Below are 24,914 nucleotides of genomic sequence, written 5' to 3' on the forward strand. Positions count from 1 at the left end.
TTGTTTCCATCGCCACTGTGCGCCTTAGCATAGATCTATGTTACTCTGTAGTATGTACATGTGTAACAGGTTTGGAAGGAAAGCATTGAAAGGACAAGCCCAGATTCTTTCACACACCGTAAATGTATTCAGTACAACCTCTGGATACACACTGCATCCTACAATGTACACCATTGCTATGATAAACAGTATCACAGGGTGAGACTTTAACTAGAAGAACATCTTTGTTGTTGTATGTACTTACATGTACTAGAGACGTTGTACATTGTCTAGTGCCTCTTCATATGAGAAGTGGGTAACTCCTGGTGGAGTCAAAGACTAATAGTAATACTGCAACAGAAAATGTGACAAAGTTCCTGGAACTCTAACTTACAATGTTCTGGTGGGTTACAATTCAATGCAATTTACTATATTACTGCATACTCAATAAGCACGCAATATACCATTTTTCACAGCACAATTGCCCAACAAACTCGGGTGCAGCACACTTAGATGTATACAAATTGTCTGAAATTCTTAGGAAACAACTGAACTTTTCTCTACAACATCACCACACCCTAATATCAAACTTCTCAATTTCAAATTGTGTCAAATATTCTATATAAATCTGTGTCACACAAAAATATACAACTTCAGTCACTTTGGAAAATCAGCAACAAAATTTTGACTACACTCACAAAGCCAACTACTGTATTGTTAACAGCTCAACTACATGTACAATGCAGTGAAAATACTAAATCTTACTTTGTCATATAAAGTCTTCTCAACTTTGTTGTGGTGGTTCACTTTGCTCCAAATAGGTGGCAACACTTCTGCTGAACACAACAACCATCACCATTGTAGGAAACTACTATTATAATAGTGATATGTCAAACTTATGTGCAAAACATCACACACTTTTCAGCCTCATTCACCAACATTTCAGTTAACCTTATTTTTCCACAACCCAACAAAAGGCACTGCTAGTAGGAATGTTAAGATCTTTATCTGGCCAGTACGCTTGCAAGAATAACTGAAATGCTTGTCAGCATTTACGTACTGGAAGCACATAACGGAAAGGGAAGGCACTGTTAGCTTCCTTCTCAATTAAAGGAAAGTATTTAGTCTGTGACATGCTTGAAAGGCACTTCTGTGTGCTGGAAGGTGGAATCTGATGGAATGTAATCCACTGCAATTGATTTGTCTGGACGGAATGATATCATTCGATAACATTGTGGTACTTAAGAAGTGTAGCTCTACTAGCACAAGACTCATTTCTTGGTGAATAAGTCTGTGTACTTCTTGGAGTCGATCCTCTTGTTGTAGTTGTCAATGCCTGCGTTGACCTGGCGGAGATAGTCAGCTATAAACTGATCCATGTCTGCAATAGGGCCAAGAAGTATGTTAGCAACAGATGAACCAGTCAGAAATATGAGGAAGGTTTTGTTTATGCAGGTTAGACATCCTGATCCTGGCAAACAATGTCTAAATACAAATCAATCTCTACAACTGGATAGGATACAGAGATCACTTCTGGATGGCTCGAGTGAAGGAAGGGTATTTGAATTAAAAAAAAAAACGAAAAAAAACACAAGGAGGTGGACATAGAAAAGTTCATAGAAAAGGGTGCAAGAAAATATCACTGTTGTGCTCACAAGGGTGTTTGTCTGCCTTCTGGCCGTCCATGCTGATGTAGCTGGTCCCGTTGTAGTACCAGCCTGCAGGCAGTGGCTCCAGGTGGTGCTTCCTCTGTACACACAAACACAGGCAGTCAAGGAGAGCTGTTCACTTCAAGAAGAGAGTCTCAAGTACTCTACAGTAATACATAGCTAGTCAAAGTGTAAATATTCTTAATGATTAAAATGTCTACCCCCAGCAGCTTCTTTCCCCACAGCAAATCACATGGATCTAAATCCTGTTGGGGGAACTAGCTGAGGCTTGTGCCCTCCAAGTGCAGTCTAGTTAGTCCGTCATGACTTACATGGATGTTTGCCATCTCCTGCTTGCTCAGGCTATCTTCTGTCCTGTAAGCCTTCTTCCCTGGTTTCTATATGCACAACAAAGAGTCAATGTTGTGGTAAATGGTTTATTGATAAAAAACACATGAGAAAAAACGGCATTGCAGTATAGAGACTGAATTGCGCCGCAGCTTACAATCACGTATACAGTAAAGTCGACACGATCAGAGTACTATGTACAACAGACGATAACAGTTCATATGTCCAAATGATCGTTGACTAATACAATTAAAAGCTAGATTTCAGTTCGACATTACTACTAAAAGCAAGGTTAATGTCCAGCCGGAATAACAGATCAGAGTTTTTGTCCGCCAAGGAGTTGCGCCAGCGCAGGTTTGGCACTCGTGGTGTAACGTTTAGTACCCCTGGCTTGAGAGTACTGGAGTGAGTTCCTCAACAGTCTGCCGTGCTGTTCTCCTCGAGTCGGAGGTAGCCAGGAACAGAAACGTGGCGATTGTCTCACTTTGTTTGCAAAGTTCACGCAGAGGTCGTGTCTGCGGTCAGAAAGAGTTTGCAGATTTAATCCTCTCAGTGTGTCCGTATACGAGGTATACTGGCGACCCAATATGATCTTACAGGCACGTTTCTGAACGCGTTCCAGTCTGTTGATTTGGCTGTTGTTGAGGGCGGCGTTCCAAACTGGGGCTGCATACTCGAGGAGCGGTCGAACATACCCGCAATAGATGGCCGTCAGGTCCTCTGTCGGAAGGCCAGCTCGGCGCAATTGGCACAGCAGAAAGAGGCGCTTGCTCCCCTTTGATACCATGCTGTCCACTTGTGAGTCCCATCCCAGGTCGGACTGGATCTGAAGTCCAAGAAGTCTGGCTTGTGTTACTACGGTGAGTGCTTGGCCTCCCAATGTAAGGACTGGGGGAGGTGGGGGTCGTTGCATAAAGCAAATCTGTAGAACTTTGCATTTCTTGGGATTCAGCAGCATATGGTTTCTCTCTGACCAGTCGTCTAACTCGTGTAAGTTGTTCTGCATGGTTGAAGGTGAGTAGACCGGTCGGATTTCCCCCAGGTTTAGATCATCGACATACTTCCAGTAGTCGCTGTTTAGTGTCCCAGCATCGTTGATCATGGCCAAGAAGATCAAAGGCCCTAGCAAAGTTCCCTGAGCCACCCCACAGGTGAGTGACTCCCAATGTGATAGTCCATGTTGGTAACGTACCCGCTGTCTACGGCCCGACACAAAACTGCATACCCAGGGCAGAAGGGAAGACCGCGCCCCCATTTGTACGAGTTTTGTGATAGCTGTCGTGTGACAGACTCTGTCAAACGCCTTGCTGAAATCTGTCAGTACAAGGTTACCGACAGATTGCTTCCTCTCTGCGCCTTTGAAGAAAAAGTCAAGGATGTCTACCAAGCAGTGGGTTGTGGAAATTCCTCTGAGGTTCCCGAACTGTCTGGGGTCCACAGTAGGTAAGATGTCGCGGAGGAGCCACGTGAGGACGAAACCCTCCACTACTTTGGCGAACTGTGATGTTAGCGACACTGGTCTGATCTTGTCCAGGTCTGCTGGTTGTTCTTTCGGGACGGGGATGACGATCGCGTCCCGCCACTCCGGTGGTACTCTGCCCTGTCGTAGGGATGCATTTGTGATGTCGGTAAGTGGGGTGGCGAGCTCGCAGGCGAACTCTTTGATGAGAGTAGGCGGGATGGCATCAGGACCTGGAGCCTTGGTCACCTTTACCCTTTGCAGGCGATGGTACATCTGCCATGGGTCAATCTGCGGCGGTGGAGTGGCCGGTAAGAATGCTGGTAGCATGGCTGTGTCCAGAGGAGGCAGAGCCTGGCAAATGGTAGCTAGGTGGGTGTTGATGGCTCCAGCGATGGCGGTCATGTCTGTTGGGTCCACACTAGGCACGTGGACAGTGGGAGTAGATTTGGAGAGGTTTGCCAAGCGTCGCACCTGTTTGTGCCACTCAGACGGATCTGTTCTCTTCAACCTCTCGACATGATCACTGTAGAAGTCTTTCTTTGCACGTTTGCATCCGCGGTCAACCTTGTTCCTCAGGAAACGGTAAAGTACCATGTGGCCTTTACTGTGTGCCTGTTGTCTCCTGTGGATCAAGTCTTTAAGCAAGGCTGACATCCATGGTTTGTCCTTGTGATGTAGAGAGCATTTCCTTGAGGGGAAGTGCTTCTCTATGGCAGAGTTCAAGGTGCGGTAGAAAGCAGCGGTTTTCTCCTCCACTGTGTCACTTTCCAGTACTTCACTCCAGTTGTGCGAGGTGATCCATTGGCCAAACGCCCGTATGCTGGAGTCTGGTAGAGGACGAACGACGACCTGCTTTGTTTTGTTTGGCATCTGTGACCGGACTCTTGGCTGCCACCAGACAGCTTTGTGGTCACTTGTTCCTATCGGGTTTGTGACCACAGGGGTTAGGTAGAAGGACTTGAGGTTGGTGACTATGACGTCCAACGTGGCGTCCCCACGGGTAGGGGTGCTGACCACCTGTTCCAGTCGGTGTGACAGGACGAGGGGCCTGTAGTCGAGACGATTGTAGTCGCCGGCAAGTATTAGACCAACGTCTGGATTGTGTGTTTTCAGAAGGTCGGCTGTGTTGACAAGATGTTCAATGAGGAGTTGTTGATGCTTAGAGTTGGGCGGGATGTAGGTAGCACACACTGCAATAGCTGGCACCTGACGTGGGAGTCGCTTGGGACGGACCCACACCCACACACACTCAAGTTCTGTAGGTACTTGGACGTGAGAGATCAGTCTTGCCTGTACATTCTCGTGGATGTAGATAGCAACTCCACCTCCTCGTCGCTCCGTTCTGCTTGTAGAAAAGAGCGTGTAATTGTCAATGTTCAGGAACTCACTAGGCATTGCGGTGGAAAACCAGGTCTCCGTCACGATGGCAATGTCGGCCTTGTACTGATGTACTGTAAGTTCAAACTCGTCTAGTTTGTTCATCAGCGAGCGAGCGTTGCACATGTAGACAGACGGAAAACCTGTAGTGGTCCTTTGTTTCGGTGGCTGTAGAGGTACGCTAACTAGGTTACTGGCACCTGCATTCCTGCATGTCTGTTGTTGTTGACGAAATTGCTGGGAATATTTGCATATGAAGGAACCAGAGGGAGGGCGATGGCCGACTATGGTAGAGATCTTGCGAGCCCTACCTCTTCCAGCTTTTCTCCCTCGAGGTCTGCTTCTCCACAGTAATCCATTGATGTTAATAAGAGGTACATGTATATATAATTATTTAGGCTCCTAAGACCAAGAGAGATTCTCTATACACTTTGTATACCAATTCCTTTAGCATGAAAGTTCATCTGTGTTGGTGTATATCATAATAACAACAACTGAAATACTAGTTAAGATATTGTGTCGTGATGATTCTACTCTAAAGAAGGCCATAGAGGTGGCTAAAAATTCACTGAGGTAATGTTTCGTTGTAAGTTGGTAGAAGTCTGAATTTTGTTCCAAAGTGGCGTACCTGTCTGGTGCAGGCCCTGAGCCAGGTCTTGAGTACCTCCTCCTGCAGCCCACAGCCGGTGAACACCATGCAGTAGTCCCCATCAGCTGTGTCGTGTTCTGTCTCCGAGGCAACCATGGACAGGTAACCGCTCTTGGTCACGTGGATGACTTCATACAGCTTGGGTGAGTCCAGGAACTGGACATGTCCCTTGGTGCAGTACACATTGCCGTGGAATGGGTAGGGAGATAGAGCTGACTTCAGAGCTGCAGTACAATGTGAGATTATAATTCACTTTGAATGCATATCATACTTTTGAATGGTTCAAGTGTAATGACAATATCATTGTAGATAGATTTAAAAAAGTAGACTAGTTAGATCTACTAAGACATGAAATAATGCAGCCTGGTTAATAAGCACTTTCCCTAATCAAATTTTACCACATACATGTATGGCCTCCCTACATGGTAAATATATACCATGGCCTATTTCTCAACATGTACATTTTGATTTCAAAGTACTGCCACACAAATTAAGGCACCATATCCCTGTAAACTCCTGAACATCCCTGACCTTTGCACTTGGCCTGGAACTTGACCTTATCCAGCGGTAGTGAGAAGTAGATACAGACGTCCTGCATAGTGGGGGAGGGTGGGGAAGACTGCACCTGGCCTGTGGACCTGCACAAGGGTAAAAATGGCACTGAAGCTATGGCATCTTTGGCTTCTGTGCACAACCTACTTACAAATGTGTACTTCAATCTTTACCTTGCTGTGTGCAAACGCACATGCCCAAAGCTGTACTGACTACAGCAGGAGAGGTATATATAAAACTTTATATTGTGTAACTCTATACATGCGATGATGATGTACAGATTTGTTTGAAATTGATCTATAATTTCTTTCCTACAAAACAAAATTTATGACAGTAATCATAAGACATCCCATCTCTGACCCTTCCCCATTCCCTCCATCAGTACATACCATCCTGGTGTGCCCAGGTGCCTGAGCTGGGCCATCTTGGGCTGACTGAACATGGTCTCAGACAGGATCAGCTCAACATCTTCTGACCTGGGAACATACAAGGTACAATAGTTACTGTACCATCTCAGGGAAAAATTAAAGTAGCACTTTGGCAATTCTGTTGATGGAATGAGTTATGCAGTTTCTGTCAGCTATGAACCATAAATAAAGCTGATTTTAGTTAAATCAGGTTTTATTTAGGTAAAGCAGTGTCATGGGCTGATAAGGAATCCAGCCATGATTGGCCCTTACACTCGCCAAATATATGCATTTATGTCAGGTGAAAATTATGTATATCCATGAAAATTAGCCCTACTCATACACCATAACAGATACCATATTTTCAAGGCTCAAGCTCAATGCAATGATTAACTTTAATACATGTACATACATAATGTAGTGTTAATTTGAGTGATCAAAGTACATGCATTGCTCATATGGGAGGCAAAAATTGAATGTCTGTGGTAGTGTGTAATAATAATCAACATAAGGGAGACAGATATGAGGTAATAAGTAATGACGAACCTTGTGACCACTCCCCTCTCAGCCAGGACAAAGGCAGCATCAGGATTGACCGCTCGGACCAGATGCTGTGTGACCTCCAGCTGGGGGTTCTGGTAGGGGAAAGTCAAGGTCATGGACTATGATATATGTTCTATAAACTAAAGAAACAGAACTGAGACTGTGACAATGGCAAGAAACAGCACACAGTGCATTATCGGGAACAATATGTAGAGTGTAACATTCCAGAAGAAAGATACTAGTATGGCCAAAACATTCCAATCATGAAATGAAGTTCGAATAAAGGGACCAACTTGGCTGGGGTTTGAATTTTTGGTACACCGTTTTCTTTTATTTTCTTCACAACCCTTTATCATCATCAGAATCATTTCATTTTCACACAAGCCACAATAATCCTTTCTGTTTCGTTCCAGCAGCACTTTTCCATCATTGGGTTAGAGAGTTTCAAATAAAAAAACTCTCAAACTATACTTACCTGTGCCTCAGTGCAGCTGGTGAAGACTATGTTGTTCACCCAACCTGCAGACAGAAAAAAAAAACATCAATGACTTTCTGTTCTTGTCAGCTCATGGGCATAAGTTTGCAAAATCTGTAGACTACTGATCTACTTCATGTATGTGCAATGTATGTGGACAATGTAGTTGTTGTAGAGTTATGACTCCATGTATTGAAATGTTGAACTGGACGAATTGTTAGTCTTACCTGGAGCACACTGATCCAGCACTTTGGGAAACAGAAACCTGAAAGAAGAGTTGTACAGTCACATTCTCATACAGACTATCTTAAACTAGTTAATACAGTTCAGAATATATACATCTTGAAGACTGATGACACAAACCAACAAACAAACAAACAAACAAACAAACTTAACTATTTCCTTCCTGTACACATGTCTGACAGAACTAATGACCAATTGCTACCTGTCCTCCAGGAAAGTGTTCATGGGATCCACACAGGCCATCACAGCTCCCACCTTCAGTCTGCTGCGCACCTCTGGGTCAGGGTGGCACAACACAGCCAGCACCACATCCAGCACATCTGTAAACCTGGCAATATGGCAAGGAAGAGGGAAAAAATTTAGGCGGTTGAATCATCCCTTCTGCTCAGAACACAGCATTTTCATAGCAATAATTCTACTTTAGTAATACACTTATACATTGTAGGATAGCAGGTGTTATTGTAATCGATCCTAAGAGTGATTGCAGAGGCCTATGACAGAAAACTATATTTTCAGACTGAAGAAAACATTGAATTAAATAAAGGCTGATTGTTAACATGTAGCTAAATGTTGCTGTCTAGATCTTAATAAATGAATCTATTTTTCATCAGCCACCAGTGCCCTCTTACCCTGGAGTGACGATGACAGCTCTCATCTTCTTCTTCCCCGCTGCGGAGGCCTTGGCCGCCCGTTTCCTCTGAGCCGTGACTGCTGCGCTGAGGGAGGCCTGCAGGCTGTCTGCATCAAAGCCATCTGTAATCTCAATGGGCTGTCTCAACACCACCCATCTGATAGAAAAGGAGAAGACTTCAAAGGCAAATACAGCCAGTATCTCTATCATCAAGCGTCTCAACTGTAATGGCTTTTACCATGTCCAGGACATTGGCCGAACAAGAACACAATCTAGTCAACATGGACATTTGTGGGGGCTTTGATGACTGACAAGAAACACAATGTAGACAGAAAACTTGAAAGAAAGAAATCAGAACATCATTCTTAAAATCCAGTACACTTTTATGGGCATTGTCCCAAGACTACACCTACCTTCTAGTTGTCACATCCAGCTTCTGCAGACATGGCCTTGGGATGATTTTTAACTTATAATTTATTTTGTTACACATGTATCATAAATCATATATTCTGACACTGTAAAGGTTGTACAGTACCTGCCGTGCTCCTTGTTGATGTTGACCAGACTGGTACACAGATTGTCCTTATGACTACCCGGGATCCCAGTAAGGATGGTCACAATGATCTGCGGAAAGTCAGTTTCAATTAATCTTCACACGTAAATATAAAGATCAGTTTTTAATGTGTACATCTAGACTTGACTTATACCCTCACAAGTCTACAAAGAGAGTCTGACATCTTTTGATGGAACCTCTAAGTTTTAGATATACCTTAAATAGTTATATGTCACTCATACCTGTTCTATTCACTACTACTTTGAGTTTCAAATCATATCTTATGCTACATATTTGCTTTCATCTACTGTAAATGCATTTTATATGGCAGTTGGTAATTGTAGCGAGTGCAGGAAAAGGGAGTAGTTCACTGCATTTAATCTTGTCAGTGGAAACAAACATCACTGTCTCAAATGTTTGTGATAAAAAATTTGCGATGATGATGTTTTAGGGGTTGACTAGTGACCGTTTAAGTAGCTGAAATAAAAAAAAGTTACTGTTAACAAATCAAGAATTACAGTATATTAGTATTCCTATGTTGACCATATATGATTGCACACACTGCTTGGGAAATACCAGTAGGGATGACATTGTACATCCTTATAACTCCTAGTTAGGTAAGCTCAGCAGCAGCTGAAAGCCTACACACCTCCTCCATGTTGGGCTCCAGGTCCATGGGCTCGTCCCCGGCCTGGTCCAACAGGACAGCCAGGTCAGCGGCAGGGACGGGGGTCTGCAGGAGGTTACTGGCTGAGGAGTGGGGCAGGAACCTGCAGGACAGGACATACGTGAACAATGGACACTTCTACCTGGCACAGTCAAGGTTACATTCTAATGGCACCACACGGCTTAGATCATACATGGAGAGGGAAATGATGACCCAAAAAAAACCTGGCATAGTTGACTCTTTTACAAAAAGCAACAGGCTCAAGCCTTGCTTGAGGGGAGATAAAAAAACTTCAAAGTTGAAGGTACATCCTAGATAGTCATACTCATAGTCATACTTTTATGTCACTCACACCTAGTGGTATCACTACCTTTAGTAACATGGCAAGTCCTGACATTGATTAGATGGAAAGTGGAAACAAAGAATAGAAACACAATTTCAATTGCTTTTTATCTGTATAGCCTTTAATCAATTATTTCTATCCCTGCAAAACAGATTTAATTGTGTTTGAACTATATTGAAAGAGATCATTGTTCTCCACATTATGGACAAACAATGTACCTTTCCAGATCAGGCAGGTTCACCATGGCCTTCTTCAGTGAGGAGGGTTGGGTCAACATCATCTCCAGCCTCTTCTGCAGCTGGGAGTGGCTGCACAATCAACATAATCTATTTAATACTACATTGTAAAATAAGCTTAAAGTAGGGGGACAAATTCTACAACAGATCACAGGAGATGTTCCACAGTACAATAGAAAACATTGTCAGTTGCATTTACATGTAGTGTAGGAGTACCATGTATACACTTGTTACAACATAGGTCATACAAATGTACATGTGCCTGTTCATCTTCACATGTACAGGAGTGCATATATTTATTTATTTATTTAATTATTTATTTTGATTTACCACATTTTGTGGAAGGATTGACATAACAGGTGAACTATCACCTTTTCAAGATGTCATCCCAGACCGGACTGTAAGATTTGGACCATCGCACACCGGGGCATGCCCCTACTCTTTTTCAAAAGGTGTGGTGGGTTCTTTAACGTGCACGGGGTGTTGCTCTCCCCAAACACGGGACCTCCATTTAACGTCCTATCCGAGGGACGTCCCTAACCCTAGATGAGCTAGGTACTCATTTACACCTGAGTGAAGTGAGGAAAGTCGTGTTAAGTGCCTTTCCCAAGGGCACAACGTCGGGGTGCAAGTTCGGACATGTCTCTGGGCACACCTGGGATTAGATCCCGGGACCCATTGTTTGACAGCCGCGTGCTCTATAGTTGCGCCACACGACGCCACACGATTCACCAATGAGATAAAAGGTAGCATAATTTATGGTAAACTTTAAGCAAAAGTCAAGAACCCTCTTTTAAAGGAAGACAATAGCTGCTTACAGAGAGGCCAGCTCAGTGGGCAGCTCCTTGACCACCTGTAAGTGGGCCTGCCCCATCTCTTCCTTCTCCTGCCAAGCTGACATCACCTACAGATCAAACAACAATGGTGCTCTACTTGGGTCATTTGGGTCACTATAAACTACAAAAACAAGTTAAGTTTACTATGTATTTGTGCAAGGATACTTTCCTGCATATTTCATGTTACATTATGCATTCAAATGGAAAATAATTTTAGTGAAATTAAACTGGTACTAGCTGAAATGGGCTAGCAAAATCATGGCTTGTCCACTGACGCCTTAAGTAGAAAAGATGACGACTGTAATTGATATTAGTTTAAGCACACAGTTGTCTTTCATAAAATCTGATCAAACTTTCAGTCATGTTTCTTTCTGTTATAAAGTGTGGCCCTTCCTTTGGTCACAATTACTTTACAGCAGCATTTTGCGTTCAATTTCGAAGTACATGTACTCAATTCTTAAGTGAAAGAAGTGTCCATTGCCCTGACCTCTGTGATGAATGTCTTGTAAGCCCGAGTGCTGGGGTTGAAGACGATGACGAGCCTGTTGTCAGGGTTCTGGACCTGGGCAGGGAGGTAGCCCAGCATGTCTGGTCTGTAGGTCAGGACCAACATGGCCACAACTGTACGGGAGTCCTGGGGACACAGGAAAAGGGTTACCATACATACCCAGCACAAATAAAACACTAAATAAATCAGTTTGAAAACATGAACATAAGGCACTGGTACACTAGTTCTACTTTCAGTGATAAAGTAATGTGGTAAAATTAAATCAGCATGAGCAACGTGCAGCTCATGTGGCAATTTGAATGCCTATCAATTACCTATATCATGTATTAGTAAGACATTAAAATAACAGGAACATTTCTGTAAGACAGCACTTTCCATTGCTAAACCACAATTTTTTGTTGATTAAGGCTTCTGGAACGTTAGAAAGCATGTCAATTTTGTAAGTCTTACCCCATCATAAAAGAGAATACTCTGCAGTTCCGTTCTGGGCAGGATGAGGGCGCCCCAGTGTGGCTGAAGGAACACCAAACCTCTCTCAAAAATGTGCAGCTGACCTGGGGAAGGTAACAGTACACTTGTCAATGCTTCCAACAGAAACTGCCTATTTGGGATTACCACTGAAAGAGCTCTACTTAGTGTAATTCTCTATTTGTTAATATTAACTTTATTTTAGTTACTTTAGCAGTCACTAGCAAACCCCTAAAATTTCATCATCGCAAATATCTAATCACTAACACTTGAGACAGTGATGTTTGTTTCCACGGTTAAAATTATACAATAAACTACTCCCTTTACCCCCAACTGCTAAAATTACCAACTGCAAAGATGTTCAAATACAGTAGAAAAGCATAGAATAAGACATTATCAACCCACCTTCTTGTGAGAAGCAGTATTTGGTTGCCACCACCAGCTGTACCTGTTCCCCCTGGAGGAGGGGTTTACCCAAGACCCCCTCAGATGGTGTCTGGAACAAACAACAGTATTGTACGGACAAAATCTGCAAGAGGATCCTCAGTTCATGATGACCACTTTTTGTGGGGCTTTAAGTTTTTCCCCATAGATACAAGCATCAGATCTATACAGGCGTATTTAGTGCCAAGCCGTAATTCTTGCGTCAGCTCCATTTCAGTGCAGGGCTCGAAATAGTGGGTGCATGTGCACCCAGTGCACCCAAAATTGGAGCTGTGCACCTAATTTTTGACTGTGGGTGCACTGGTGCACCTATATATTTTTGTAGCCTATAGGGTTAAGGTACTATTGTACACTAGTATACAGAATATTCTTGAAATGTAAGTATAAAAAGCAGCATGATAACTTTTTGCTGTACTTTATTTGATGTATTATTTGTTTGAAATTTTAAAGTTAGCTATAGAATTACAGATTGAAGTTCTTAAGAAAGGCAGCAGCGTTAAACTTTGTAATTATGTTCAGAAGAACATTCAACTTTATTTTATCTGGTGCACCCAAAATTCTTTCTGTGCACCCAATTTTTTGAGTTGGGTGCACCAGTGCACCTATTCCCAAAGATGAATTTCGAGCCCTGCAGTGTGTACATTTTTTATATGCTTGTGGTACAATAGAAACTGCATTTTCACCCTTACAAGTAGGTCTGTTTGTCGCTTGGCTGGTTTGTTATATGGTAACTATGATGGACAATTCTTAAAGGATAAAAAAAACATACTCAGTAAAACTGAACAGAAGACATCTTACCTTCACTAAAGACACTACGGCTTCAGAGTGGTTAGTCTCCTCCTGAGTGGTCTGGACAACAAAATCAGATATGTCACATAAACCATGATACATTACATAGTAAGTATGAATGCAAAGGAAACCAAACATGCTCACAATTTCAACTATCGCTTGCACTAAGTAATGTGTAATACATAGAAGGATTTACTCACCATCCAGGTGGTGTAACGAGGGATATGGGCTGTCAACACTGTGTAGCAGCTGTCAACTGTTTTTGAACCATCTGGAAACATAGGATAGAACATCTATTGATAACCAACTTGAGATTACAATGATAACAATACACAGATTGAACTTTCAAAGTTCATAAGTCTATTGCTCAGTCTATGACCATAGTAATCTGTTTATTTTGTCTTAATTACAGCTCTGCAGTTACAAAAAAGTAAAACCTTTTTCTGACTTTAAAAGTATTTCCTTCGGTTATGCATGTGTAGAACGATTGCCTATACATTAGGCAGTGACACAGAGAGCAAACTAATGAAGGTTGTCATTTCATCCTTTTCCTGCTTTCCCAATGACATGAGATTGGTCATCATCACCATCAGTGCATACCATGGTTCATGATGGTAAGGCTGGACACCAGGAAGGACTCAGCAAAGGTGACAGAACCCAGGGACTCTCCTGTGTGTTCCACACTGGGAATGTCGTTGAAGGACAGGAATGCCTGGGATGTACACAGAAGAAGAACATGGAATACAGATGACAGATAAGACTTATAAGGAATGCCATCTGGCCAATACCTAAGGCATACCTTGAGCCGGCTTGAGAACTCAGATTCACAGTGTTAAGAATACATAGTGTCACATTTCATATTGCATATCGATAGCATGACAATGGGCCAGAAGTTCTTTGATCATGACTTAATGGCTACTTGTTGGATCATACCTATGTCTAAGGAACAGCTACTGCCGTGAGAAGTGAAAAAAAGTCAACACATTCTTACATTCCTACAGACTTACAGTTTTAACAAGGTGAGATGGTGCTCCCTGCTCAGCTGCTTGAGAGCTGCAGGAAGAAGTGAGGTATCTGTCACTAAGAGATTAAGCAGCATTGCCTACACTGTAGGAGCAGTTACTATGTATTGTGTTTATTCACAACAACTAAACTGCATACCATTAATACAGTGTGACTACAAAAAAATATCAAACTTGGTACAATCAATGATATCAATGAGACAAGGTTTGTATAAAACATTGCTTGTACTAAAAGTCCAATACATGTAATACAAAACTTTGAAAATAAAAAAATGTCATCAAAACAACTTACCACCCATGCATGTCTACCTCCTCAATTGTGAAATCGATTGGATTCCTGTAGAGAAGCATTAGATACAAGATAAAGATCACTGACATGCGGCATTGATGATGATGATGAAAGATCAATCACAATCTTAACTGTATCTTGATAAGTGAAAAATAAGACAAAAAGTCACTCCAAACCCAAGGGTTTAGCTTTGTGGAAAGGCAATATATAAAGTTGATCAACCAATATTCATATTTTGTATGAAACATGTTCACACTAAAGTAAAACTCTTGAGAATTGGGTCCAGTGTTGATACATAGTATCCAAAAATTGGTTCACTTACTATGATTCTGGCAGTCTGGGTTCAGGGACCTGTGTACTCTGGGCTCTGGCTACCAGAACTTCAGCCCATATATACACAAAAGCAATACTGGCTCACAATGTAGAAAATTTGAATCAAACAAAAGTATCCTATGCTTGGCAATCCACATTGGGCAGGCAACAAATTATCTGTACTGAAGTTACTCACTTGGATGATGCAAAGGCACTCCCCAGAGGAAGCTGGTGCCGGTCTACTGCATCTTTCAGAACATCTAGAACTGTCTTCCTCGCCTGTGGAGGAAAGTTTTAGATGTTCTGAAACAATTGCCTTTTAGTCACAGCATGAATAAAGACATGTCTTTGTTACTACGGTCAACATATCTAATTCTTAAAATGGCTTAGCATTGCCAACAGTCATTGCACAAATGATTTTGCCTCCACATAGATACATACATATAAATACTGAATGCATAAATGCATCATCAAAAGCCAAGAAACCTCCAAACAGGGATGTTTGATCTTTAAGGGGTTAGAGACCATGACAAGAATAGTGTGCACAATATTACTATCTTCAATCTTTCTCGACATCTTTACATGTTTATTTGTAACCAAAATCATTCAATGTACCGGTATTACTGTAATAAAGGTATGATATTTGGACAGTAGTGAGTCACTTAGTAAAGGGCCAAGTCCAGGCAAACTCACAGCTCCAACACTGAGGGTCTTGCTGTATTTGTCAATGGCAGCCAGAACAGCGTCCACTGCTACTAAGTACATGGTAGACAGCAACCTGCAGAATAACACAACATGAAATTTAGTCAACTTTAACTTCCAGCAGCAGAGTCTGACATGTTTTAAAGTTCGACTCTAAGTCTAACAACATCCAGTACACAATGTCATGCTCTACAGATAAGGCGAGGGAAGGGTTTTGCAACAACAATATCCCTGTGATGTTACGTTGATTTGAGGAGTTATCAGATTTTACCCAGAAAACAGGTAAATTCAGAGGGTAAACAAGTAAGAAATGGCTAGAAACTCAGCCAAAAAAGTGTACATGGCTCTCAGGATTTCACTGACTCCGTGCAAGAAAAAAGACAAAGTCAACTAATTGCACTTTTTCCTTAAATCGTAAAGTTAGGATTTAGAGAAACAACCAATTCAACTGTGTGTCGAATCTTTGACCTCTCACTTGTACTTCTCCACAACGTTGGAAGGGCCCATTGTTCAAGACCTTACCTGAGATCCATGTTCTTCTCTTCAGTTTTGGGTATGCCAGCTTCTCCTGTTACTGAACATTGGAGAAAAGGTACAAACTCTTAAAGAAAGATCATGAAAGGTGAATAAGTACATTACATGTGTTATTGTGCATGTTGACATGTAAGTGTGTTTTAATTGTTTGCTCCCCATTTACTGTTGCATTTCTGTTCAATGAAAACAAACCTAGAAATGCTAGTAAAACCATAACTCCCTTGATTGAAAACCATAACTCCCTTCATTGGTTGGTAGAAGCAAATGCGAGTGGAGGCAGCAGATACCTGGGTATGGGACATGTCCACTGCTGAAGAAGTAGGTTCTGGCACAGCTGAGTGGACCTCGAGGGGAGATGGCCTGACAAGCCTACAGGGAGAGGAAAGTGACCTTTCGTAAGAATCATCAAAATGGACAATAAACCTCTGACATGGCAACATTATGTTCCTCAAATGCAGAAACTTCTAGGGATCAGTATTCTCATGGCAATTACTGAGAAATAAAGGTATCAGGCGTTTTGCTGAGTATCCCATGCCTTTCAAAATATAGTAAGAAATACAAGTTAAGCACAACTGGATAGAAAAGAGTACTCAAAGTGCACAATGTGCACAGAGCTATGGACACACAACAAACTGGAACTTGGAAGATTATAAAATTTAAGCATACTGGTTTCCAATATCTAAGCTAGAAGAGTAGGACAGTGATGATATGTCCAAGAACTCTTTCAAAAGTCACTTTACCTACTTTGCATGCTTCTTATCACAACACAGAAACATACTGATCTAGGCTACTATTTAGGTACCATAACCATCACATTTCTCCATTATTCATTGTTGTACCAAACATATTTCCTACAGACATGTTCCCTACCATGTGGAGAGATGGCCCTCCCCTGACGCCTGCCGTGCCGATGACCCCATCAGTCCCCTGTCCACCCGCCCCTGCTCCACCTGTTCGAGTCCCAAACAGCACGAAGGCCCGTCTCCGCCCTCCTGCACCACCTGCCTGCATGCCGTGGATGTAGTAGCTCTGCAATGGCTGGTTGGAAAATAGTGGCAGTTATGTCATTTTTAAGGCATTCGTCAAGGTATTTTGTCAAAATTTAAACAAGCATAGAAAAAAAAGCAAAACTTTCTGATCGTCTAATATCTTCGAGTAAGTAGGACCTCAAGAAGTGAGCTAACTGTACCTCTCCAACTTTGCTCTCTGTCAAGACTGCTCTCTGGGCAGGGCTGTGGGACAGAAGGATTGTAAGATGGAACGGTTTAGTTCACACCTGTCATGGGCAACTGATGGAAGTTTGTTAAGTTTCAGTAGCTGTTGGTCAGTGACATAAGAAGTCAGTATTTGATGATTATGCTTCAATAACACAGAAATGTAAATTAACAGTTGTTCTGCAAGGTTTTCTCTTGAACTTTCCATGTGCCTTTTTCATCCTTTGATACCAGATAAATACCAGTACATACATGACAACAAAGGTCTATCCATTCCTTACATCACTAATAAATGAATAAATAACATTCAGCATATTGGTGGGTTTGGTAAATGTCAAATATCAACACCTCCTACCTTTCAACATCAATATTCTTGATCAATGAAGTCCACTGCTGTTCAAACTGGGACAGTTGCTGAGAAAATATAGAGACAAAATTCATAATAGGTGTATCAACTAACATTCACCTTGTTATGTTGAGCCCAACATACTGTTGGGCGCAACATATTGTGTTCGTATGGTTTCTTTCTCCTGTCAAATCTTGTAATCGACTCAGCTCGGTCGTCCCTGCACCAACTGAGCTGAAATTTGGTATACAGGTACAGTGGGTAAATACCCTGGGAGCCTTTTTTTAAATTTTTTCGATATTGACCTTGAAAGTGATTTTATTGAGGTTTTTCTGACCAAAAACGTACATTTTGGCCTCCTGTGCTCTGGAAATACATCCAATGACCTGAAATTTGCTATGGTGGTACATTGAACAAATATCTAAAGAATCCCATTCGCACTTTCGGCATACAACACTTCGAAATACGATTTTTGAGGGTGTTTTTGGGAAGAAGATCGGCTATTTTCCTCATATGGGGTCACTGACTTATAGGTCACATCTTTATTCATCTGGCCGGGTGGACTAATTTGGTCAGCCAATGAGAGAGCGCAGATTTATCCAGCTCAACCTGATTGGTTGAAATAGTCAATTTGATTAGGGGCACTGACAGGTGCAGGCACAACTTCACTACTCCCTGGCTACCATCCTTGTGTTGTTATTGTTGTGTCCTACTGAAGATAAGTGCAATTGAGAAGGTTCAAAACTTTGTGGTATTTTTCGACACACACGGTGATTTTCTTATTTTAACACTGCATGGAAACAAAGATTTCCACAAGTTTGCAAGCTTGGACACTATGGTGAAACCTGACATTTCCTCGCTATGTACACTAATTTTCTACCCGTGTCTCCAAGATTGGACACCAGTGCAGTGCGCACAATAGTGCACACAAAGTGTCCAAAGTTTCCCACCTTAGGAAACATCCCGTGTCGAGACGTTGACAATAACATTAACAATAACAATAGAGAGTTGTGAAGTGCGTGAAAATTCAACTTGAGCAAGGAGGCCCTTGCTTTGAGTAATTGTTGAAAGTTTTTGGCTAAAAATGACGTAAACCTAAGAATTTTCAACCTCCTTGGCCGCGAGGAAGTCTTGAATATCGGCGCTGATCGATAGCGCATTAAACAAAATGTGCGTTGTACTAAAAAAATAGTACATGTATTTTCATCGCAACCACTGGCACTTGTTTAAAAAAGCCGAAGATTTCACCACACACAATCGTCTGCAACTTGTTTTGTTTGTGGTAACGTTACCAGATGGCGAAGTTTTGTTGGTCGCCTTTTTGCATATATTAACAGTGTCATGCCAGCGCCATATTGCATTATCGGTCCTACATTTACTTGAAGTAAACATAATTTACACTTTTAATACGAAACCAACTAGGATAAATACCAAGTACATTGAATTTCAATTATACATTCAAATACCAACATTGCAGACATACAACAAACGTTAGCCTCTATGCCACAGTCGCTTTTTGCATGGGGAGGGAAATGGGCGAAACATGTTGCATTTGCTCCCGCAAATGTTGCCTTTCTAGTATATGGTTAGTTTCTTATCAAAAGTGTGGTTCCTAGGTAACCCATGGAATCTTCAAACTAAATGTGGCCTTCACATATTCATGTCAAAGTAAAGTGGGATGAATGGACAAATGGAAAAATCCAAGGAACTGGCATTTATGCCATTTTGCAATACTGTAATACAATGCCAACACAATCTTTGACAATGTCAATAATAAAACCAGGATGGGCACCTCTGTGACCAGGTTTTCCAGTCCTACAGGGTCCAGTCTGGTGTAGACATGCTCCAGTCTGCCGCTGACATCAAACACCTCATGCTTCATGGTGAAGAAACCTCCACTGAAAGGCACAAACAAGATTTATCAACCTTGCCACTTTCACATCTGGGAAACCACTTATCAAATTGTACCTGTCATATGACATAGTTGTGTCATACTTTTTGAATTTTTGCACACTGGTGAACATGGTGAAAAGTTTTACACTTTTTTTCCTGGCAATACTTTATATATCGTACAACAAACTGAAAAGAAAACACAGAGAACATACCCTCCAAACCCTTCCAGGGCAAATGCCTGTACGATAGGCCACTTCTCTATGGCCATTGCGCTGAACTGCTGCTGGTTAACTGGACAAAGATAAAGTGCAAATGATGTATTCAGTATTACATTACATGTAAGTGCTAAGTAAACTCAGTTTGGCGACATCCTTACAGTAATTCAGGAAGAGACATTATGTCATACCTGGGCTGCAAAAATGTTTGATACGGGTGTTCCGGACCGGGTGATAACTTTAGGTTATCAAATGGGCTTCCATAGAATATTTAGACTGCATTTAGAGTGCGCCATGTGCGCAGCTATCAAAAATTTGAATACTGGATTTGGTCCTTGGAATGTGCGGCTGTTTTTCTCAATTTTTCTCAACTTCTGGTGCATTTCACATTAAAATGTGTGTTTTCTCAGGTGGGTATGACATGAATAAAATACAACACGGTGTATTACACATCACCCTCAATCCCAGCCCTCCCGCAGGTCGGATCACCCTCTGGCCTTGGGCTGGTACCTCGGGTGAGACGGAATACACCATGTTGTATCCTATATTTATCAAGACTGCATCTATTCCTCAGACATTGATAACTGTTCTTTAAGCATGAGTTGAATGGTAGTCTTACATCTGGAGCTGTACGGCAGCCCCACTCTGTTGCTTCCCTCCATCATGGCCACAAAACTCCTGATCTTGTACTCCTCAGCCTCCTCCTCATCCTCATGGTACTACAGGGACACAGGTTAACACAACTAAACTCATCATCAAGCAATACAGTAATGGTTAACGCTAATCTACCTATTTAAGTATTTGTCAGCCATTTACTCAGCTTCCACTTTTGACCAGTTTTCTTTAAAAAAACTTTTCCTTACTGAGGTAGCCTTTATTGGCAACAAATTTGTACTAATTGTGATATTTACAGAGTCATGGACAGATTTGTGGATGAAAGCTTTGACAGGTTCAGAGTTGAGCTATTTGGGTTCAATACATGAATAATATATAAATGTGCTGAATACATACATGTATTACAAATATTTTAGAAAACTGTTTATGATCGTCTCTCTGTTGACTGCTACTGCAACTATATCATACATACAAACTTGACTGCATGAATTGGCCCTAAGCAAAGAGAAGTTGAAGAACATGAACCTTGTCTTCAGCCATACAGAAGATCTGTAAGTTCTTCCAGTGTGCGATGTACGGCAGTAGGTACGGGTAGTTGACAGGGTTACAGTAAATGCACACTCCATCTTGCCTGATCAGAAGCATCATGTCTAGGAATGAATGAATAGGGCATTATGCATATGATTATTAAACTGAGTGGAAAAAAGAGCACTGAATACATATATACAGCATTTTTGAACTTCACTTATCATCATTCTCTAGATCTATAGGTTCTTCTGTATACTAAATTGATCTTGGTACACTAGCATGCTAGAGTGATAACACTCTAGGTTAAAGTTTATTACAAATTGTCTTCAGACTAAGGTGGCTCATGGCAAACAATAGTCTAAAAGTAAACTCTGAAGAGTACAGTTGGGTATTAGCTTATAGGTATTTAACAAAAAAGCCCCAAAATAATGTCTGTTACATATCTATTTATGTACAGTGTGACTTTGCAAAAGGAAGCAGTTCTTGAAACCTCCTGTCTGGATTTGAGGACTTGACAAAAATTAAACACTGCAAGTTTTGAATTCTTTTTACAATACAGGGGAACACCATTCCAACAAAAATCCAAAGGAAACCTCCCTTATTGCCTTATCAATGTACAACATTATCTAAGTTCTAACATACCATCAACAGTATCTTCTGGAAGGTTTGACCTGAGGATAAATGAAGTAAAAAAGGATTTTATTCAGCACTTCAACTTTTTCCTCACAACAAAATGACAAACAAATCAATATTGAAGGAAATTGTGAAAAGTTTGGCCTTACCTCTTGATGGTCTTGTAGTCATACAAACCAAAAAGAAGATAGTTGGCCAGTTCACGGGCTCCATCACTGTGCCTACAAGTATAAAGTATCAGCTGTCAAATTTAATGTCTTCAGTCTTTCTCCAAGGTTTGAACTTGTTTTCTTTGTTGACTTAAGTTTGTTGGGTAAAGTAGTAATTTTTTTGATAACTAAGCCGGAGTTCAGGCCATTGTAAACTTACAATAATAACAAAAGACATAACTAGTATATCGTATGGAAACTTACTTTTACACTGCCTTCTTTTCTTGGACGATCCTAGCCGCGTCGACTCTGGTGGGAAGCAAATTTTCTTGTATACTATATAATGTCTTCCTCCAGAGTCGCGGAAAGCTACGTTCAAAATAACGAACATCCCGTTTCTGATGCAAGAAGATCCCTTTTTCCTCAGGGTTTTTGGGCGTCCCTGACTACCCTGTGGTCTTACGTCATGCACTGGCGGGTTGCCGGTCTTCATTTGCCCCTAACTACTCCGCAACACAAATTTTGCTACCAGTATAACAGCATGTCCCGTGGCCATTTTGGAAAGCTGCCTGCCGCTCTCGCCAGTGTGGCGTGATTGGTGCGTTTGCTCAAGTGACTCGCTTGGTGTTTACAGAATGTTCACATCATCGGTGACAATACTTAATACTGACCTATTTCAGATGTCCTAGACATGGAGTCACAGGACATTCTTGTGGCCTTACCTGCCATCCACACCGAGGATACACAGTACGGCATCCAGGTGGGACTGCCTGGGGTCTTTGCCTGGTTGGAGTAAAGACTGCACCTGGCGCAACCTGTAGTTACTGCAGGGGAAAATTTGTAGTGTTCATCAGTGTCTCCTTTTACTTCTAAAGATCTCATGTTACTGTTGTATACTGGTTGTTGTACTCCTGTAGTTTTATTCTTTTAACATGATTATGATTTGCATCTACAATAGTAGATTGGTCATTGGTCATGCATGTGTTGTCATTTTTGCTGCAGCCAGAGCATTAAATGTGACACGTTAAATATAACAATGACAGTCTTTTGTCAACAAAACTGTCTCTCTTTGATCTGTTGACACCTACATGTTGTAGGACATGACTTTATTTTGGAACCCGCCCACACACAGCAAACTGCCAACATCAGATTCCCTGCTAAAGACTTAAAAATCAATACAACTTACCTCACAGCCGAGGAAAAAGTTTCCTGTTTAGCTGCACGGCGACCTGAAGAAGGTCTGATCGTGTTAATTTGAGCCATTCAGCTCGATTGATGGGGGTAAAAGGAAGAAAAGTTTTAGTCGAACTCTACTTGTTTTCATTAGCAACTACGGCGGCCATTTTGGACGTTCATAGGTCACATGACCTACTCCGCATGATCTGATTGGTTGTGGGCGTTGGGCGGGAAATTCGAACTGTCCATTGTGCTGAAGAACCATCTTTCCCTTGCTCATATCTCGGATACGCATTGTGTTAGCTTCGAAAAAGTTTCAGACATAAGATGGAGCGTACATCAGTTACGTCCATTAAACTGCAACAACAACGTTGTCGATAAATTTCCAGTAAATTCTCAAGCAATGCAGTAAACAGTGAACCTCCTTTTTGTCTGCATTACCACCGTAGATCAGATGATAGCGCTGGATGAAACGTTAGATCGATGTCGAGAAAAGCTTTCATCTAAAACTTTGAGTAAATAAACAAAAAGAAAGAAAGGAAAAATGGACCAAAATGATTTTTAAAAAGTAACGCTTTCGGCAGTACGCTGCACAGAGATGTTAGTTCTTATTCGTGACGGTAACGGGTACTGCTCACAAATGGAAAATAAAATGCCGGCCAAACATATTCTATGATAACTTGTTATATCCGTAATCAGTATTCCACTTCCGTAAGCCGAACTGCCTGCCCACCTGCAGCATTACACAAAACAAACACTGTACGTAGTGACTTATGTCGTATATATATGCAGTATCTGGGCAACCGGTACGTCTGTCCATTATTTATCTATCGTTAACCATCCAACACATGGCCAATAAGAACGAAAAAAAAAACGTTTGGAAGTACACGAGTGCCCCCGCTTGGATATTTGAACTATGCAACATGTACAACACAACATACAGATGTAAACAGACCGGGCACGTTTGCACACACAGCTTTTTAACGCTTCAACAGGCCGATTGTCAACAGCCTGGCAGATAAACGAAGCGAATCACTTTGGCCAGTTGACGCTACAGCATTGGGAAACTGTTTTACAGTAAACTTAGGTGGCAAATGTATTGAAAATAGCGTAACAGCTGGAATCGTTGGCGCCAGATACTGTAAACGAGCATGATTTATACAACAAAATCAATCCGATAAAAGATGGAAAGTACGACACTTGATATCGATCTGAATAAAACATCTACATCGCAAACTAGGGATCGTATCGTCAGCTAATTTTCTCGTGTGAGTGGTTTGTAATCAACATGCTATACTATCTGCATATCTCATACTGCCAGTTTTAACGATGGTGCAGCAGATCATGCAGTCGACAAGCCTGTCATTCAGCCAAATACTGCTTAATTATAGAAGATTTCATTTCTGTCCTCGATAAACAATTCTCAAATCCTATTCTACGCCCAAACATTTTGACATATACCAAACGCTTCAAACACAACCAATTTATTAACATCAGCTACAAGGACCTGACACTTCATGGACTGAAAAACATTTGCTCGATTCACAATTGCTGGTCTCAAATTTGTATAATGTTCTTTGCCTGCTTTACAATGACTTGAACGTGTCACCACAATAAGCTGCAAATTTGAAATGTATCATAAACATAAACCAAAAACAGAATCTCCCTGGATAGACGAATGCTTTTTCCTACCATTTTCATAGCCTCCGTTGCAGACTCTGAAGCGGCTTTTTGGGGGCTAAATAATACACTTTTGCAGCCACCCCGTAACTATCAGCCATCCTGTAACCATCAGCCATCTAGGCGGCTGATGGTTACAGGATGGCTGATAGTTACGGGGTGGCTGCAAAAAGTGTATTATTTAGCCCCCCAAAAAGCCGCTTCAGAGTCTGCAACGGAGGCTACCATTTTCACACATTTTCATAAAAGCAATAGCAACATAACAGCAAGAAATGCCCGGTAGTAGATATAATCGAAACACACATGGCGCTAAAATTGGCAATTATGACTTAACTGTGAAACAAATAGAAGAGAAACCATGGCCGTATGTCACAGTGGTGTAAAGATAATTATAGAAACACGTGAAATTAAAGATAAAGATGACAAGGATTAAACAATATTCGAAGA

General features: G+C 41.6%; 1 protein-coding gene across 2 annotated transcripts; it reads right to left on the minus strand.

Moving 5' to 3' along the window:
• Positions 1–104: 104 nt before the first annotated feature.
• Positions 105–22,984, minus strand: LOC136430284 (dynein axonemal assembly factor 9-like). 2 transcript variants are annotated; one of them, XM_066420758.1, is made up of 38 exons: positions 22,798–22,984; positions 22,334–22,435; positions 21,612–21,683; positions 21,472–21,500; positions 20,821–20,951; positions 20,306–20,405; positions 19,684–19,762; positions 19,371–19,476; positions 17,588–17,646; positions 17,208–17,250; positions 16,889–17,056; positions 16,306–16,387; positions 16,007–16,058; positions 15,476–15,560; positions 14,979–15,061; positions 14,474–14,518; positions 14,167–14,212; positions 13,760–13,871; positions 13,360–13,430; positions 13,169–13,219; positions 12,332–12,422; positions 11,909–12,012; positions 11,438–11,584; positions 10,933–11,018; positions 10,097–10,186; positions 9,518–9,638; positions 8,851–8,939; positions 8,314–8,472; positions 7,887–8,012; positions 7,669–7,706; positions 7,442–7,485; positions 6,970–7,058; positions 6,406–6,492; positions 5,996–6,102; positions 5,444–5,688; positions 1,961–2,026; positions 1,635–1,728; positions 105–1,360 (listed from the first exon to the last, which is right to left on the minus strand). In XM_066420758.1, the coding sequence occupies exons 1-38, from the start codon at positions 22,872–22,874 to the stop codon at positions 1,251–1,253; spliced, it is 3,486 nt and encodes a 1,161-aa protein (XP_066276855.1). In that variant the 5' UTR covers positions 22,875–22,984; the 3' UTR covers positions 105–1,250. The 2 variants fall into 2 exon arrangements, with proteins under 2 accessions (XP_066276855.1, XP_066276856.1); XM_066420759.1 differs by having other exon boundaries at positions 20,827–20,951; positions 22,798–22,983.
• Positions 22,985–24,914: the final 1,930 nt, after the last annotated feature.

Source organism: Branchiostoma lanceolatum, chromosome 3, assembly GCF_035083965.1.
Source record: "Branchiostoma lanceolatum isolate klBraLanc5 chromosome 3, klBraLanc5.hap2, whole genome shotgun sequence".
Taxonomy (NCBI): domain Eukaryota; kingdom Metazoa; phylum Chordata; class Leptocardii; order Amphioxiformes; family Branchiostomatidae; genus Branchiostoma; species Branchiostoma lanceolatum.

Coding starts and splice junctions, on each gene's coding strand:
- LOC136430284 (XM_066420758.1), bottom strand. CDS start 22,874: ATGGCTCAAATTAACACGATCAGACCTTCTTCAGGTCGCCGTGCAGCT. Junction 15,062..15,475: donor AGACCCTCAGTGTTGGAGCT/GTGAGTTTGCCT, acceptor TTTCCTCCACAG/GCGAGGAAGACAGTTCTAGA. Junction 8,013..8,313: donor GCTGTCATCGTCACTCCAGG/GTAAGAGGGCAC, acceptor CCATATTGCCAG/GTTTACAGATGTGCTGGATG.